This window comes from Dermacentor albipictus, chromosome 1 (genome assembly GCF_038994185.2).
Source record: "Dermacentor albipictus isolate Rhodes 1998 colony chromosome 1, USDA_Dalb.pri_finalv2, whole genome shotgun sequence".
Taxonomy (NCBI): domain Eukaryota; kingdom Metazoa; phylum Arthropoda; class Arachnida; order Ixodida; family Ixodidae; genus Dermacentor; species Dermacentor albipictus.
This window is the reverse complement of record NC_091821.1, coordinates 338,691,526-338,708,402: the sequence shown is the minus strand read 5'-3', so window position 1 is coordinate 338,708,402 and position 16,877 is coordinate 338,691,526. Positions and strand designations below refer to the sequence as shown.

The 16,877-nt window shown below is 48.6% G+C and overlaps 1 protein-coding gene across 3 annotated transcripts in view; it reads right to left on the bottom strand.

Moving 5' to 3' along the window:
• The window catches only part of Reck (Reversion-inducing-cysteine-rich protein with kazal motifs), a 58,274-nt gene extending 41,983 nt beyond the window's left edge, over positions 1-16,291 (bottom strand). The window contains exon 1 of one of the 3 annotated variants that reach the window (XM_065432188.2): positions 16,182-16,291. In XM_065432188.2, coding sequence (XP_065288260.1) covers positions 16,182-16,224 — 43 coding nt within the window. In that variant the 5' untranslated portion in view covers positions 16,225-16,291. Of the gene's footprint in view, positions 1-8,337; positions 9,110-16,181 lie in introns of those variants that run through there. The other 2 variants (XM_065432249.2, XM_065432103.2) reach the window with 2 other exon arrangements.
• Between the last annotated feature and the right edge of the window lie 586 nt (positions 16,292-16,877).

Sequence of the window (16,877 nt, the reverse complement as noted above, 5' to 3'; positions counted from 1 at the left end):
GCTGGAAAAGCATGCATGGGGACCGTCGGTGCGTTCTATGCTTCAACTATACAAAGTGCTCTTCGTGGCTTTCTTGCATTAGAGCATTCCGGTGTTGTCAAGCACCCGGAGAAAAAAATCTCAGATTGCTTGAGAGTATGCAAGCTCAAGCGCTTAGAACGTCTGGGTCTACCGCGATGCTCTTCAACAGCCGCAACAATTGCCATCGTCAAGGAACATCCCGTCGGCACATATATTGTCATAGAAACCCTTAGAAATCACCTTCGTCACCTTTCCCGACTCCAGTCTGAACGCCTTGTTTCTCTCTCGGAAAGCAGGTCAGATGCAACTTTTTCGGGCATTGTGGCCTCGCACCGATCCTCTCTTCCATCCGATTTCACGCCTGCAGCAAGATCACCTTGTCATTTGCGGTGTCTCCGGCAGCCACAAGTGAGGCTTTCCGTCCCAGCAGTTGGAAATAAGTCCGACTTGTCAATTATAGTGCCCTGAATCAAGCCGCTCTACATCTACTGCATGATTCATACTCCAATCGAGTTCATGTTTATACGGTTGGCTCTTCGACTCTGACCAGCTCTACTGGTGCGGTAGTCATTCCCCCCGTGGTGTCAACCTGCAATAAGTTCAAGATCACCCACGTCACAACATCAACAGGATCAGAACTTTCCGCCCTCCGTAGCGTAGAGCCATACGTGCAGCAACAATCACCAAATCAGTGGGCTATATTCTGTGATTCAAAGGCAGCCCTGCAATCAGTCTTATCATCTCTGCACCACAGCCCACATGAACATTTGGTAGCAGAGATACGATTACGCTACCGTCAAGCGGTGGACGGAGGCCACGACATTGCATTTCAGTGGATACCCGGGCACTGTAACATTGCTGGCAGTGAAAGTGCCGACAAAGCTGCCCGCGAGGCACATGATGTATGTGAAGGCACCTCGATACCATTGTTGAGAAAGGATGCAGCGCGGCACCTCAGCGGTCTTGCCCATATTATTACTGTAAGAAAATGGAACACGCCGGAGTTCACCAACCGGTGCCTATGTGCCATGGACCCGCATATGACATTGCAACTTTTACCTAGTTCTAACCGACGGGAAGAAACGCTACTGTGCCGCTTGCGAGTAGGTGCTTCTTTCACTAACGCCTACTCATTCCTTACTGGAATGGCGGACAGTCCAAACTGTAGCAGATGTGGTGTCGAAAAAACGACAAACATATCCTATGTGACTGCCCTCCACACGAAGACCAATGGAGTGCCCTTTGTACAGCTTTCGAGCACTTAGACCACAGTTCTTTCACAGACAAATGCTTTCTTTTTTTTGTCATCGCATACATCTAGTTCTTCGCCTAATACTTGGAGTAGCTTATGCCGGCCCATCAGCCACGCGAACATCTCCAGCTTTGTAATTAAGTCAGCATTCATCGTCAACGCGCGAGACAGTCCCCAGCGCACATGTCCAGAGCGCAGATGCAGTACGCTCGGAACTGTGTTTGCGCCGTCTGTTAGTATTAGGCCGCTGGTTCGAGACAACTTGCTTTGAGCATGTTTTGCCAGATGAGCTGACTGTTGCTATTTGTGCTGCTAGCTATGCATTTTGCTCCTCCTGCTCTCTCTTTTTTTCTTTTTGTTATTAACGATAGCGTCCTGCGCTTGGCAAGTGTCGACGGTTGCCGAAATGCAGACCGATGACGTGCCTTATCACCTCGCGTGACTTATCGCTTCTATGCAACGGCTGTCTTCGCTCCACGAAGAGCAACACGGCTCGCGGCCAACTAATAAAGCGCCCGCGGCTGAAAGAGAAGAAGAAAAAAATTTCTCAACCCAGCGACTTCCACTAGACCGTGCTAATCACGCCACAGCGCTCTAAACAAGTGTACTGGGAACCTTTACATCGTAGTCGGGAGCAAAAGTCTAGAGACCACGGCATTGGGAACAACAAAAAAGAATTCTAGCGCATCAATGAAAAGTGGAATGCCTCCCTGCATTGTATTGGTCAAGCAGCCGCACGTATAGGCTGTACCACTTGATTTTATATAGTTTACATGCCTAGGCCATGCGAAGAAAGGAAAAAAAATTCGCGGCATCATTGGTCTCCGGAAATTTTGATCGTGATTGCACATTCCTCTCTTAAGGACGACAGCCACTTAATACTGAAACCAGTATCACGCTTATTCAACGTTATCTGAAATTTTGGTAGCTATGACGCGTTATAAGCAGGAACCTATCGATCAGTCTATATGCAAGCATTCGCATCGTGGCTGAGCTGTATGCTTGAACTCTAAACAAATGTGCCTTTCGAGAGTGAACTACGCTGGGCCCGGACCTCTGGAGCCGGATCCCGGAGACTGGCTACCGGCCTGAATTATCGATTAAGTACGTGAACGTGACGATTGGAAATCGAATCCTCGACGCGAGACCGCAAGAAGGGTATTGCATCGACCGTTGTCCACACAGGTTCGCTGAACCCCACGGCAGCCGAGAAAAAAGAAATTTGTTCGCCGCCTAGATGCTTGCTATATACAACTTAAACTGGGTTTGTCAAAGAAATAACTGCGTAGCGCACGTTTCAATCCAGCATGAAACTCTTAGGTAAAGCGGTGAATACTCATTTTCTTTCCTTTGCCGTTCTAACCCCGACTTTATCGGGTACGATATTCGAAAACAAAGACGTGGCCTCAGAGATAGTGCTCGCGGTGCACTATGTGCCCAAAATTTCGGAGTCCATGTTAGGAGAGCGTCCCTGCTTTCAACACAGTCGATAGATCACTATAGGCATCCCGCGCACTGTCACTGAAACCGCGCTGTACCTCAATTCACTTGACGAGTCCTTTATTACTGTTTGTCGACGAATGCCTCCTGCAAAGAAAGTCATTTGTCCAGTAACGTAAAAAAGCGAAGAGAGCGGAAAAGGTATGATTTCAGCGTTCAAGCATCCTTAGTCATAAAACTTCGTAATAAAATATTGCGTGCAGTCGAGAATATTTGTAAAACATCGGGACAGCACTTTGCAGTAGCAAAACAAAGAAATATGTGTCACATAGAAAACCCAAGCAAGCGGCAACTTCTTTTTTTTCTGGTTTTTTTTTTCGTTGCAAAGTCAGCTCACTAAGGTGAGCTCGAAGACAGTAAGCTATATTCCAAGGACCGAGCAGTGGAGCTACGACACCACCGCGCCAATATAGAAGAGAGATGATCACGCCCAAGTCCCCGTCTCGACAGACCGACTGCACCGACATACTCCGTATGTCGTATACGGGAAGCCGAGCTCGCAAAGTTGGGTCAAGTGCTGCCTGGAATAGTCGGCGAGCGCAGTGCCTGCTTCGCATCATTCGCCGACGTTCCATCGCCGCAGCCGCAAATACCCATCGCGCATAGACGACCGGAGTCGTAAACACTTCCACCGCAAACAGGAAACGGTTCGACCTTTCTCTCCCTCGCTTGTTGCGTTCTCCTTTCACTCTCACAAAGCGTATCGCGAGTGCGTATATGCGCCTGTTCATTCCCGTCGATTTGGATTCTGTCGCGGAGAATGCAGGATGCGAATTCCGCTCCGAAGAGTGTTTTTATTACTTTTTATTCGGTCACGTCTTAGTGGCAAGAGAAGTGGTGTGGGCGGATTCGTATTTATTCGGTTGCTTCATTCCACGCGCAGATCGCTTTCCGTAAAACTGGTAACACGTTGCTGAAGGATCGCGGCCATGTTGATTTCAACGAGCGTATACGCCGTGCCTGTTTCTCATATGTGTTCGTTTGCGTGTGAACACGACAACAAGAAAGAAAGAAAGAAAGAAAGAAAGAAAGAAAGAAAGAAAGAAAGAAAGAAAGAAAGAAAGAAAGAAAGAAAGAAGCACGCTCCATTCGCGTAACTACATGCCCTGTAGAGCCAGCGTTCACTTCTCTGAGACGCGTGGCAGTCTTCACAGTACACCATGTAGATGGTCTTGGTTAAAGTAAAATTTCAATTAGAAAAAATCATATATAGAAAAATACGATTCCAGTGAATAAATGATTGACATCTGCGCATTGCACGTTTACCAAAGACAGACTCAATTATAATGTGCCTTTCCGTCGCAACGGTCAGTAAAGAATACGAAAACCTATCGAGGCTTTTATACTGGCCTTCACCGAGTAGGAACGTGAGAGAAAGCCTTGGTTTCACGTCCCAGAAGATCGACGCACGGACGACACCGAGCCACGGTCACATTTTATATTGGTTCTTATTGCCTCCTCTCTCTCTCCCGCTCTCCTCCTTCTATCCTCTTTCAAGACGGAAACGGCTCGCATTTCTCACTGCGCTGTCCACCCGAAGTGCGTCACGCGCCGTTGCCCCGAACAATGGCTCGGCCAAATTTGATTTCACCGCGCTTTACTGCGCATTAAAATACGTACGCACGCCGAACCAGCGCGTGGCGTGTTGTTGAGCGGGTGCCGGAGCAAGATAGGTGAGAAGCGCCAGCTGGTGCCCCTGCAGCCGTGGGGCGGGACGCAGCAGCGGCAATTTTAGGCAACGCGTTAAGGGCGATGACTGGGGCCCTGCTTTCTGAAGGAAGTATTTTGGCTCTTCACGAAAAGGCCTTCAAGTTTGCGCCTCTCGCCGGACCAATGCACAGGGGTGAAGGGGGGGGGGTGAGGGGGGTTAGGGGGGGGAGGAGAAGAGGCGCTCCGGGGCGTGAAATATTGTGCGCGAAAGACGCTGTTCGGGTTGCGGCTGCAGTCTGCTTGTGTGGGTGCGTGTCTGCGTTCGCGTGTGTTTGCGTGCGTACGTATGTGCCGGCGTTTAAAGGGAGCTGACCATACGCCCTAACCACTTGGACACTAAACACTTGGACCATTGAAGTAAACTTTACCAACGTAAAGAGTGCACACGCAGCTCGGTTTGCTGCGTGTGCACTCCATCTGCAGCCGCCACTGCAACCTTCCGTCTTAAACGCAAGTTCTGCGGCGTCTAACGGGAGCATCGCGCTTCTTTTGACTTCGTTTATGGTCCCCTGTAAACAATGGACCCGTTATTTTCTGTGTGTTAAGACTGAACTTTGTAAACACAGATACCTTACAGGACCAATCTGAAAAAAAAAAGAAAAACAGCTGATTTTGGCGTGCAATAAGCTGCCGTGGTGCATTTTATTTTCGCCTTTTAGCGCACAGAAGACATACGGACAGCGTGACAGACAGACGCAGTCCGAGTGTCATCTTCACGCTAAAAGGCTAAAATAGAATACCAACATGCCTAAACTAACAACCTGTTATTTGTACTCAACGTCCTGACGTTTTTTACAGACGGAGTCGTAATGCGTGAGGGCGCTTATCTGCTGGAGCGTTAGTAGAGTGACCGACGGCAGCAAATGTCCGCAAGATATTTCAGCGCCTACGTATGCCGGAGGGAATCTTCTGTCAGTTGCGACGCTCCTGCCGTACCGTTGATTGACGGCCTTACGTTTGCATATGGGATATTACACCCCGTAACTGTTGCAGTGACTCAGCGTGTGATAATGATTTTGATAACTTTCAGCTTTGCAACATTAGCCGATGAGAAAAATTCGCGTATAGCGAGACAACGCACCGAGGCAGGGAAGACAACGGACAAGCGCTTCTTTGTTTTTATTGCTTGTGTACGTTGTCTTTTTGTTGCGGCAACGTTCCTCGTCAGCAATATATGCGAGACCAAATAGCCGAACGATGAACTCTTCCTGCACCGTTAGACCTAGAGAATCGTTTCAGGTTTGGCTAGTGGGTGCAAGACCGTGTCCAGAGGTAGTACAAAACAAACAAGGGACTGCTCTTCTTCATTCCCCATGGCGACTAGCAATTCCAGAAATAGTCACTTCAATTCCTGGAGTAGGTCGCAAATGTGATATGCACGTAGTTGCGATAAAGCAATTAACTTTATCGCATCTTTATACTAAGTACGTGGATCGCATTCACGTGTATACCGATGGATCATGCTGGAAAAAAAGCTCTACATCTGCGTTTTACATACCTGCATATCAAGAGAAAAGAGCTTAGAACCTTTGCCAATTTACAACGTCCACGACTGCAGAACTTTACGCAACAGTTTCTGCTTTACGTTACATATGTCTGCAGTCAGAACCACTTCGGTGGGTAATTCTGAGCGACTCACAAGCTTCATTGCTATGCTAAAATTAAACCAGCTTAAGAAAAACAAACATCACATTGACATGCAAAATGCGGAAGACATCCGCCATAGCGAAATATCTACAAGACGACATAATTTTCCAGTGAATTGCAAGTCACTGTGGAAGCATAGGAAATGTAACAGCTGATCACATGGCACGTGCAGCACATCAAGAGCATAAATTATCACTACTTCCTCTAGCGGCGAGTGGTGCGCGATGTCTATTGAACAAACTATGCAGTAGATTGTCCAAGGAAACTTGGTTCATAAATGATGCGCAGAACTCTCAATTATATAATATAGATACTGGAATAGAATTCAATATTCCGTTTAAAATTAGTCAGTCTATTGAAAGCATAGTTTATAGGCTTCGACTAGGCACTGCCTATACTAAAAGCTTCCTGTATAAGATAAGAAAAACTAACAGTGCTACATGCTCATGTGAAGAGGCTGAAGAAGACATAGAACACCTTCGTCTCCATTGTAAAAATCATGATGCACCCCGCAAGAACCTTTCGAAAATAGTATACGGCTTAGATAGACGGCCACTATCTTTAGGAAAAATTTTAGGTCCATGGCCAACAGAAAAACTTGAAACCATCGCTGCGTTGTTGCACTCACTCACTCACTCACTCACTCACTCACTCACTCACTCACTCACTCACTCACTCACTCACTCACTCACTCACTCACTCACTCACTCACTCACTCACTCACTCACTCACTCACTCACTCACTCACTCACTCACTCACTCACTCACTCACTCACTCACTCACTCACTCACTCACTCACTCTAAAGGTGCCCTAAAATAAGGGCTTGAACTAGAATTGGCGGCGCCTCCACGACCGCCCTTCGTGCATTTGGTAGCGGTCCTGTTTTCTCAACGTCAATCGCTATATCGGTTTAACATCACCGGCAGTCGGGAGAACGAGACACAGAGCTAGAGAACGCTTCGCCCTAACAGCGAACACACCCACAGCTTGCTCCTCCGATGTCTTGCGCAAGCTCGTTCATCCGTACAAAGAAAGCAATAGGAAGTGCCTCAACGTCTTGCATCGAGCGAGAGACAATCTTGGCGGCCGCTTGCATTAAGAACTTTACCGGTGGGTAGGGCTTAGACTTACGTTTAACAAGCTTCGCTCAAGTGAGAGTACGTCGCCGCACTGTAAGCTGTTGGCTGGCAAACAAACAAACCAAAAAAGCTCGCGCAAATGTCACTCCTCTGTCAAACAACGACTTCATGTGCGGGAAGTTACTGTCACTTGCTCGAAATTTTTCTTTTCTTTTATTCGAACTGTTTGCCCTGCAGCATATAAGGAAATCTAAATGAAAGCGCGCAGGGCCTTCCTCCTGCAGGAATTGGAGCCGCGGCTTATAGTACATATTGTCCATGGGGGTACACTCTAAAACAAAATTACACCCTTCGGGTTCTATCTTGCCACACAACAATAAACGTCATCTCTCTTGTACGCATTTCTTTTCTTTAACGCTGCGAGCCCGGTACTTCCCAGTAACGAACGGCATGCGCGTTATCAGCATGACATGGTATTCCCGACAGGAAAGCAGCGGACGCGGCGTTTTCAAGAAAGGAAACGCAAGCAAGGCAGATGACGATTATCGTTGCGCGGCATATATACACCCCAAAGGGTGTACCTTTGTCTAAGAGTGCGGGAAAGCGCGAAGCAATAACGTGGACAACTGAAAAGCTTGGTATTGAAGGTTCCTGTCCTCGTGACCTCTAGTCATCTATGATCTTTGACGCTTTTCTAGTCATGAATCTACGCCAACTCACCCAATTTGCCATTTCGTTACAGACAGTTGTCGATGCGCTAACGCTTATAACTGTTAGTTTGATCTGTTCGTAGCTTGGTAAGGCTTCTTAGAGTTGTTTTCTTCTGTGCACCCCCGTTTCTAAGCTGCGGTAACTTTAACCCACGGCGGGGGCAAACTGCTTCGTGGCTGCTAGCGTTCTCTCGGCGTCACACTGACGCAGCCCTGCAATGCGACGCGTACCCGGGCAGCCGAAGCGCAGGAAGGAAGGAAGCCGCCGCCACCGGAGCGCGGCGACGTCGGAACGAGAGGCGCGCGGTCCGAGGCACAGCGCGCCGCGCACGGTACAGCACGTCGGCGGTCGCACGCAGCGGCCGGCCGCCGCTTCCGGCCGGTGTCGAGGAAGCGAGAGGGGTATACATACTCACCGAGGCCGTTGGCCAGGGCCCAGAAGACGGAGACGAGACCGGCGCTCCACATGGCCGCACACGGCGCGGGCTTCTGACACGCACGGGTGCGCCTGGCCGCCCGCTGCCGGCCGCACCACCACGACGACGACGACGACGAGGACGAACGCGGGCCTTCTGCCGCCACAACGCGAGTTGTTTGCTCGACGCCGCCGCAGCGGCTCTACCCCCTCTCCTCCCCAAGCGGGCCCATACCGTCGCGCACTCCCGCGGGACGCACACGCAGCCAAGTTTGGGACGTGGCGAACGCCAGCTGTGGATGGACTGGTGTTGGGTCCGATGCCGGCCGACTACTGTCCGACCTCTGCATCCACAACGGAGGAAAGTTGAACGTCGACGGGCACTCAAGTGGGGAAGAGGGAACGCGCGCTAACGAGGCTCCCGGGGTCGCGTTGCAGGCGGGACAAATCAGAGTGAAAGGAGGAACGCAAGGGTTGGGTGCCGAGTTTCGCAAGTAGCGTATATGCGTGCTTCGACTAGACGGGCGCGAATGCCAACGCAGGCTTGTCGGGGTGTCTCGGCAAAAGCCGTGCATACATCAGGATCTTTGGAAGCAGCGGACTCGAAAGTTAGCGCAGAGCACGTCATGGGCATTGCGCACGAAAGACCGCAAGCCAGCTTTTGGTTCTGCGTAAGCTCGGCGCAAAAGACTTTGCTTTTGGGGGAACTCTTAAGAGCATCCTTCGAGCGGAGAGAGGACGACAGGGCAGGCATTGGGGTTGAGCGTGCGTACCATGCTTTCCGGTCGTCGTTTGTTCGTGTCTTCTTCACCTAGCGCAATGCTCTACTATATAGGAGCAACCAGCTCACATTTTTTTTTTTCTGGACGCAGCAACGCCAGCTGTCATAAAACGCTTTATTAAAGCAATTGGCTTTCGTTTTTGCTCTTTTACACCATGGTTCGCTCGCGGTATCTCTCTCCAGGCGCTGATGCACTGAATCCTCGGTTTGCTGCACTATGTATTGCGCATAACAGCGTTAGTCACCGCAGTAGTCAGTGCAAAGAAGAGAGGAACATGAATTTGTTACACTCTAGGCGAAGTTTTCTTTTGGACGAAATATTCGGAACTGTAGCATTGTGAATGTTTGAAGTGAGTGGTGAGCGAAGGGGAAATATAGCAGCTTTCAATGCCATGACGCGCTGCCTAGGTGGCGCTACGAAAACGCTGGTAGAATGAAAACCATGTATAACATGTCTGATTAAATCAAGCAGGCTAGGTGACTATTTGACACTACTCCGTTTCAAAGGGGATGCCAACAAATCATCATCATCATCATCACCACCATCATCATCAACAACAACAACAGCAGCAGCGCCCTCCAGGCAGCGCTTACCGCTTTCAGGTATAGTGCAAAACAGGAGGCCCTGCAGCTGGTGAACGCATGGCGCCGCGGCTTACCTGCTCGTCCGAGCTGCGCTGCGGTAGCAATTCTGGAGGAATTCGTGCATGGGAGGCTTTATAGCATGCTTTACGTCGCTCCTGTGGCGCTTGTGGCTTGGCGTGGCCTTCACGAATGCGTAATCATTTCGGATAGGAATGGCAAACAGCCCTATACATGCGGTAACTGTAGCTGCGAGGAAACAATCGCCCACCTTCTCTGTGGGTGTTCTCGCCTAAGTGCGCCCAGAAAAGAACTTTCAAGAGTGCTAGGTAGTCTTGACAAACGCCCTTTGTCGGAGGAAAAGTTCCTGGGACACCGGCCGAGACCGTCCTCAGCACAGAAGGCCTTGAAAGAGTTGTTACGCTTCTTGCAGAGGACTGGTCTTAGAGACATACTATAAGCAATGCCGTATTCTCCTTTCTTCTTCCTCTTTTATATTTGCTCTTCCCTTTTCTTTATTGTAACGTCTCTATTCTATTATCTTTTAATACCCTTACCCCCTTTCCCCAGCACAGGGTAGCCAGCCGGCCTGAGAACTGGCTAGCCTCCCTGTATTTCCGTCTATTTCTTCTCCTCCTTCTTTACGTTGAGAAGGAAGCGAGCTCTAGGTGCTGTGACGAAGGCGTCCACGGCGCACGAGAAGTCGTAGGAGTAGTTTGACCGCGGTTCAGTGAAGGACTGCGTGTCGACCCTCGCTGTCGTTGGTCTGCTGGACACAAACATGCTTATGTTGCAAATGCACATTTCCCGGCCGTGGTCATCGGTAAACCGAGTGACTCTGTCACCCTAGCTTTTGCGTTGACGCGCACAGGAATTTGACTCACAGAGAGAACGATGCGGCCGCAATTGTTTGCTTCGGCACTCAAAGCCTTAAGGGATCTGCTCAAGTTTGTAAGGGCTTGTCAACTGGGCGACCGTCTTTGAATGTTGTAGCGCGTAGCATCGCGTTATTGTGTGTATTTTTCTCAAATTTTCTTTTCTCTTCTTTAATCTGTTATTCCCTTTAACCCTTTCCCCAGCAATGGGTAGCCAGCCGGTCTGAGAACTGGCAAACCTCTCTGTCTCTCCTCCCTTTTTGTATTTGTCTATCACTTGTTTAACAGCAACGTATGGTTGCACAACATGCCCTTAAAAAACACTTTTTGTCTACTCTACCCCGAATTTCATGCTGTAACTAGGTTGTCTGTACCACGTCAGTGGCTTTTGCTTCGTTCGTCCTCTCAGCAACGTGTTGTGCAGTTTCTACCGCTCTACAAGCTTTCCTATTGTTACCCATTCCGCTTCACAATAAAAAAATTCCCAAGTCCTGTAAATTCTTGCGCGCAGCAGGTCTTTAAAGCAAACGTCGCCAGCCGTATACCCAACTGTATTTCCTCTAGAGCACCTTCTGTGTCACTGCCCATCCTTTGACACTCAACGACGTACTCTATAACTCAACCTGTTTGATAATATAGCGCTCTCGGATGAAACAATTTCTGGAGCATGGCCTATGCATTCGTGCATGCAAAAGGCCACAAAAGCACTTCTGCGTTTATTGAAGGTTGCTGCACTGTACGAACGCTTGTGACAGCGGAGGTTCCTCTGCAACTCGCTCTGTGAATCACTGACTGTATGCTTTTTTTCTTCTCTCTCCTTATCTAGTCATCCCCTTTCCCCTCCCTAAGTGTAGGGTAGCCAACCAGGATGGTCCTCAGTTAACATCCCTACTTTCACCCTTCGTTTCTCTCTCTCTTCATGGTTATGCTTTTTTTGCACGGTTAAGCGAAACACGCATCGCACCCTCGATGAGATTAGAAATAGCGCACTGTCAGCGAATGAAGGTGCCTTTTCAGGCCGTATAGACGCCCACATAAAGTGAGAAGTCTAGCCTGAACACACAAATGAAGCAATCGATATCGGCTGTACGGCCCGATAACCGCGTAACTCAAGGCGGAGAGCTGCGACTTGTACCACCCAGCCAATTTCGTCGCTTTGTGACCGCGCGCTGCTCGCAGTTGTCGCCGGTTCCGCCCACCTTTGGCAATGTTTTTTTGGAGCCAAGAGCGCCAGCTTTTCATGACCTGTGTTACAGGCGGTAGCGCACAAGCCAGCGTGTACGTTTCAATCACTTTTTGAGTCTGAAGAACTACGCGGTAATACGAATGCGCCCCGCACCGGACAAATGCGTGTTTCTTCTTGCTATCTCAGGCGCTGCGCGCTGGGCACTACATGTAGCACGCGAGGGCACGGCCTTATCGGAGCGAGCGGCGCTCTATCGCCTTCGGGGAAGAGCGAAGCCGTCCTCGCGCTGTGGCGTCTGCTTTCAACGACTGAGACGGGGGGTCCCGCTCCGACGTCTCTCATTTCATTCCAACCGGCTGCTGGCATCCGCACAGCCCTGCAGAACGTGGGAAGCGACGTGTCACTGGAACTATACGAACAGAAACGCCTTTCACAAAGATTCGTGCAACAATTAATGCTCTGGGAAAGGGCGTACGATGGTTTGAAAAAAAAAAAAACACCGCCATTACATTGCTTGTTTGCGTGACTCCAGATTACTTTATTTATAGAGTCCTCCCAGTGCTAAACGGCCAGCCTGGCCCGCTGACCGCCAACCGAGCTTGGCAACCTCGGTTTAGTGTAACCGACATTTCGGAAACTGGCAAAATGGCGGAAGGTACTTCTCCCGAGTGCAGTGCTGGCGCTTCCCAGATATTTTTCAAAAAGCGTATCATTTGGCCCGACGCGACAACTGAAGGACTGATACGCATTTGGGAAGATAATCTGGTCGCTCTGCGCTCAAGCAGCTCAAGTAGTCGAAGCGCGCGCCTCTACACAGAGATGACGGCTACGCACAAATATAAAAATTTAAGAACAGCGCAATCAAGCTAGACAAGCGTCACACGCGCAAACGCTGTGTGTTTGTGCGCGTCTCACTTTCTCGTCCAGTTTGATGGCGCTGCTTTTAAACTTATAACTTCAGTATTTTTAACATGTACTTTCTTGTGATAATTTGTGCAATGCGAAATCGCAGTGTGCATACATTAACACTTGAAAACACTGCCTTTTTTCCCTTTCTTATTCTCTCTTTCTTCTTGTAAATCCAAGCGCATAGTTCCAAAGTGCATTCGCGTAAAGTGGTACTCCTTTAATTATGTAACCAATATTTGTTAGTTGAAACATTCATTTGTTCATTTAGAATTTTTTTTACCTTTTCGTTGAGTGGACTTAATATTATTTTATATTTACCCATTTGTGATCCTTAATTCTGACCTTTTATATAGTTGTATGCCCACCAGGCATGCTCACAAATGAGAGCAGGAGTATCGAAAATAAATAACCTAGACGTGCAAAACACAGTCTTACACGTTAAAACTCTCAAATATGACAATTCTTTGGTTGAAAAATAACATCTTCATACCACTGTAATTAAATGTCTCAGAAAAATTATTCAAAATGAAGCCTGTACGCAAGAGATCACGTGACATGTCATCAGACCATTAACCGTGGTCGGGATAGCCCGTGTAACTCTGGCGGACTACGATTCGCGTTAACCACGGTTGAGCGAATTAACCATGGTTAAGTTTCACCGCGGTTAAGCTGCCCGTGTAACTAGGGTATGACTGACTGACCGACCGACCGACTGACTGACTGATTGATTGATTAATTTAAACGGTTCAAATAGGTACAGGTTTTGAAAGCAACCATATAATGGAGGGCTTCGAATTCATTTGGTTACCTGGTATTCGCTAAAGATTGCCTAGCCTCACTGCACGTTCATTTTGCTTTCAGTTCCCATCAGAATGCGACCTCCATCGGTAACGAATCGAACCCTAACCTTAATATTCAGCAGCATCATAGTCGCTCAACCACCGCGGCTGGTCACATCCAGTTTCGTCGTAGCTTCGGCGAAAAGAAGGTTCGCGCTGCAAGCAAAGAGCATACGCTGCTGAGATTTTTTTTTCTTGTTTTGTCACCGAGTCAGACGTGTCGGCTTTGGCTTGTGCGCGCGTGACAGCATGCTTGTTAAGTTAGTTAGTAAGCGAATGTTTGCAGCAGTTTATGCAGGTGATAAAACGACTAACCTCACTTCGTATACTTCGTATACTTGTCGAATAATTTGCTCTCGCAGTCAATGCTTCGCTGATCGGGCGAATGGTTTTTATTATTATTATTATTTTGTACCTGTGTTCCACCCCAGGAATGCTAAATCGGTGTGCCTTCTTCGCCAATGCCACTGTGCAAGTTCCCTTTGGCAATAGTGATCAAGGCCGTCTGACTTGTTTATTCATTTTTATCAGTACCTTATCATATTACGTGATGCGAAAGCATTCAAATCCACCTTAATCCTCTTTAATTCACCTTCATTGACTTTACTTCACCTTAGTTCCCTTTACTCCACTTTAAGTTACCTTACTATAAATTCACAGCTCTACCTTAATCCACCTTGCTCTAATTTGTACCTACTTTAATCCACCTTAATCCACTGTAATCCACTTTAATTCACCTTGATCCACTTCAATTAACCTCCGATCACTTTACTTCGGCTTAGGTTACTTTGCTCCACCTTAAGTAACCTTACACTAACTTGTTCTAACAATAGTTCCCTGACTTCGCAGTAATTAATATTATTTCAATTAATTTACATTAATTACCCATGATTACTGCTAATTAACGTTGTTATACCATTTACTATCTTCTGTATTACTTACTGAGGTCATACAAGACGATGATGACGTCAGCTCCTCCCCAATGGCTGCCGCCGTCACGTGCGCAACGACGCACGCACCAGGTCACGTGTTTACTCAGTCTGATGGCTGCGCCATGACGTGTGCAATGACGCTCCGGGGGAAGCGCACTCGTCTCGCATCTCGGAGGCCCGTGTTCGATTCCCACTCAAAATTACCAAATTTTCGTTTCGAAGGCTTTAATTCGACTTGTTTACAAGAACCTCCCTGAGAAATGTGACGTCAGTCCGAGCATTTATTGACGCGTAGTTACTGTTTGCGCCGCCGAGTATTTTTGGTATCATCGCTTGATCACGCTGGATTTCCTGCTTCATCAGACCGTATATTGATTTTACATAAATAAAGAAACCTGCTGCAGTGGCGGCAAAACTAAACCAAGCGCTGTCGGTCCCCAGAAATTGCAATCGCTTTGATTTGACGAAAGTTTCACGAAAACGCGCGATGCCAACGGCCAGAAATACTCGGGCTCGTCAATAGGCCAGGCTAACTTTGCCTATCGCAACACGATACCCCTTCCAGCAGCGGTCGGGTTGCCACTGCATAGTGCTTCTGCTTTGTTCCTTGCCTTCCTCCCCTACCCGAAGAAGTTAAGCGCTACTGCTGCCTCTTACCCGGTGTCTGGCTGTGCCATATTCTTTTCTCGTACATCTCCCGCGCTGTTAACAAAACTAATTATTAATTTGCTCCGTAAACGGGAAGTGCCAGTGGCGTGCACACTTCGTATTGGTGGCGTAGAAATCGCTCTTTTTTTTAGCGCGATTAGCATTCTTAAGCGACTTCACGTAGTTCTTGCTTTGCGACCATCTCGACGTCTAACCGTTTTCTTCTACAGCTTCAACAAAAAAAAATCATTTTAAACAGCTCTCCCGTGCTGTGAGGAATCCAACCCACGCCCGAAAGGCACTTCAAATGCAGCAGTCTGACGCTTTATCGAGCTGCGCCACCAATGCACTAAGTATGTCGCGCTCTTCCGTGAACCTTAATTTTTCACGTCAACTTGGGTCACTTGGCCACGCATCTCGGAGGCTACGCGTGGAGTTTTCGGTGGTGCCGCTAGATGGTGCAGCGTGTCCCTAGGGAGAGGAGAGAACCCGGCTGCAGTGCACGGTGCAACAGCGCCGGCATGGAGGCCGCGCGTTCAGGGAGACCGCGCGACAGACTTCGCGCGTACTTTGTGGCAGTGATGGTAGATCGAAGCTTGGAAGAGGCGCCCCGTTGCAGTGCGCATCTCACACGTGGCACGTTTCGGAGGTTGCACTACGTTGTGTGGCTACACTGGTGCAATGCTAATCGCGCTGCTGTAATCAGTCGTCGCAAGATAACCGTTTCTGCCATATTTTTTTTTAAATGATGTCCCATGGTATAAAGAGTTGTTTCAGCTATATTAGGCTGGTATTCATGAACGGCGCAGTTACACCAGCTATACTATAGCGGCCGAAGCGATAGATGAGTTTCCAACTCTTGATGAGCTCCCCTGCTACCTACAAATAATGGGCCGTGGTTCTGTGGTGTAGTGAGCCGACAAGGGCTGGCTCAAGAAGCCGGCACTACACGGGGAGAAGACACTGCCGACCCTTCTTCTCAGGTTTTTTTTTCTTTTCTTCGTGCGTAGAACTTAGCCGAAGGTATACACGGGCCGTCCGTATACGTGTATACCGAAAATACGACGCTGCATGCACGCCGGTCGTCGCTCACCCGAAACTGTCTCTCCTCCTTGATGAGCTCTCCTGGGACACATTCACCGGCTGAAGATCGACTATCGCTACTCTTTGCTTGGCACGGCCGTGACAATGACGAATGACCGTCACACCTGCTCCCGTGCGAGGAACGCGAGCTTCACTGCCAGAGAGCAGGCCGTTGCCGACTGGAGAGATGCACGGTGTCCGAGAAAGCGGGTCGCTTTAATTCCTTCTGCGCGCGATCGTGTGTTTCGCTGGCACGTTTGAAATCGATTCTAGTCGAGACGTGCACCACACTGTCCAACATGCTGCGTCTCGCCGAATGAAGCGCATAAGCTTGTAGCTTAGTTATACGCTGAACAAAAGGTACAGAATGCGTCGCGTTGCCTTGAAAATGTGGTGAGCAGATGGTATTCTTGATGGATAACGACTCGGGCGCAAGCTTTTTATAAAACTTTCCAACACTCTCTTTTGCTGCCTACGGGAACGAGTAGCACTTGACGCGGTTATTGTCTTCTTTATTTACGGCATCGTTCTACATAGTGGCTATGGCAGAGTTCATTCGCGAATGAACACTCGAATCCAGCGATCCACTGTGCAGGAACCACTGCTCCGCCCTTCCGCTGCTGAGAATGCGGTCGAGAAAGAGCTCACATTAGCTTGAACAATCACCAGCCTGCTCCTTCTTATTTTTTAGATTTATTTGCACATT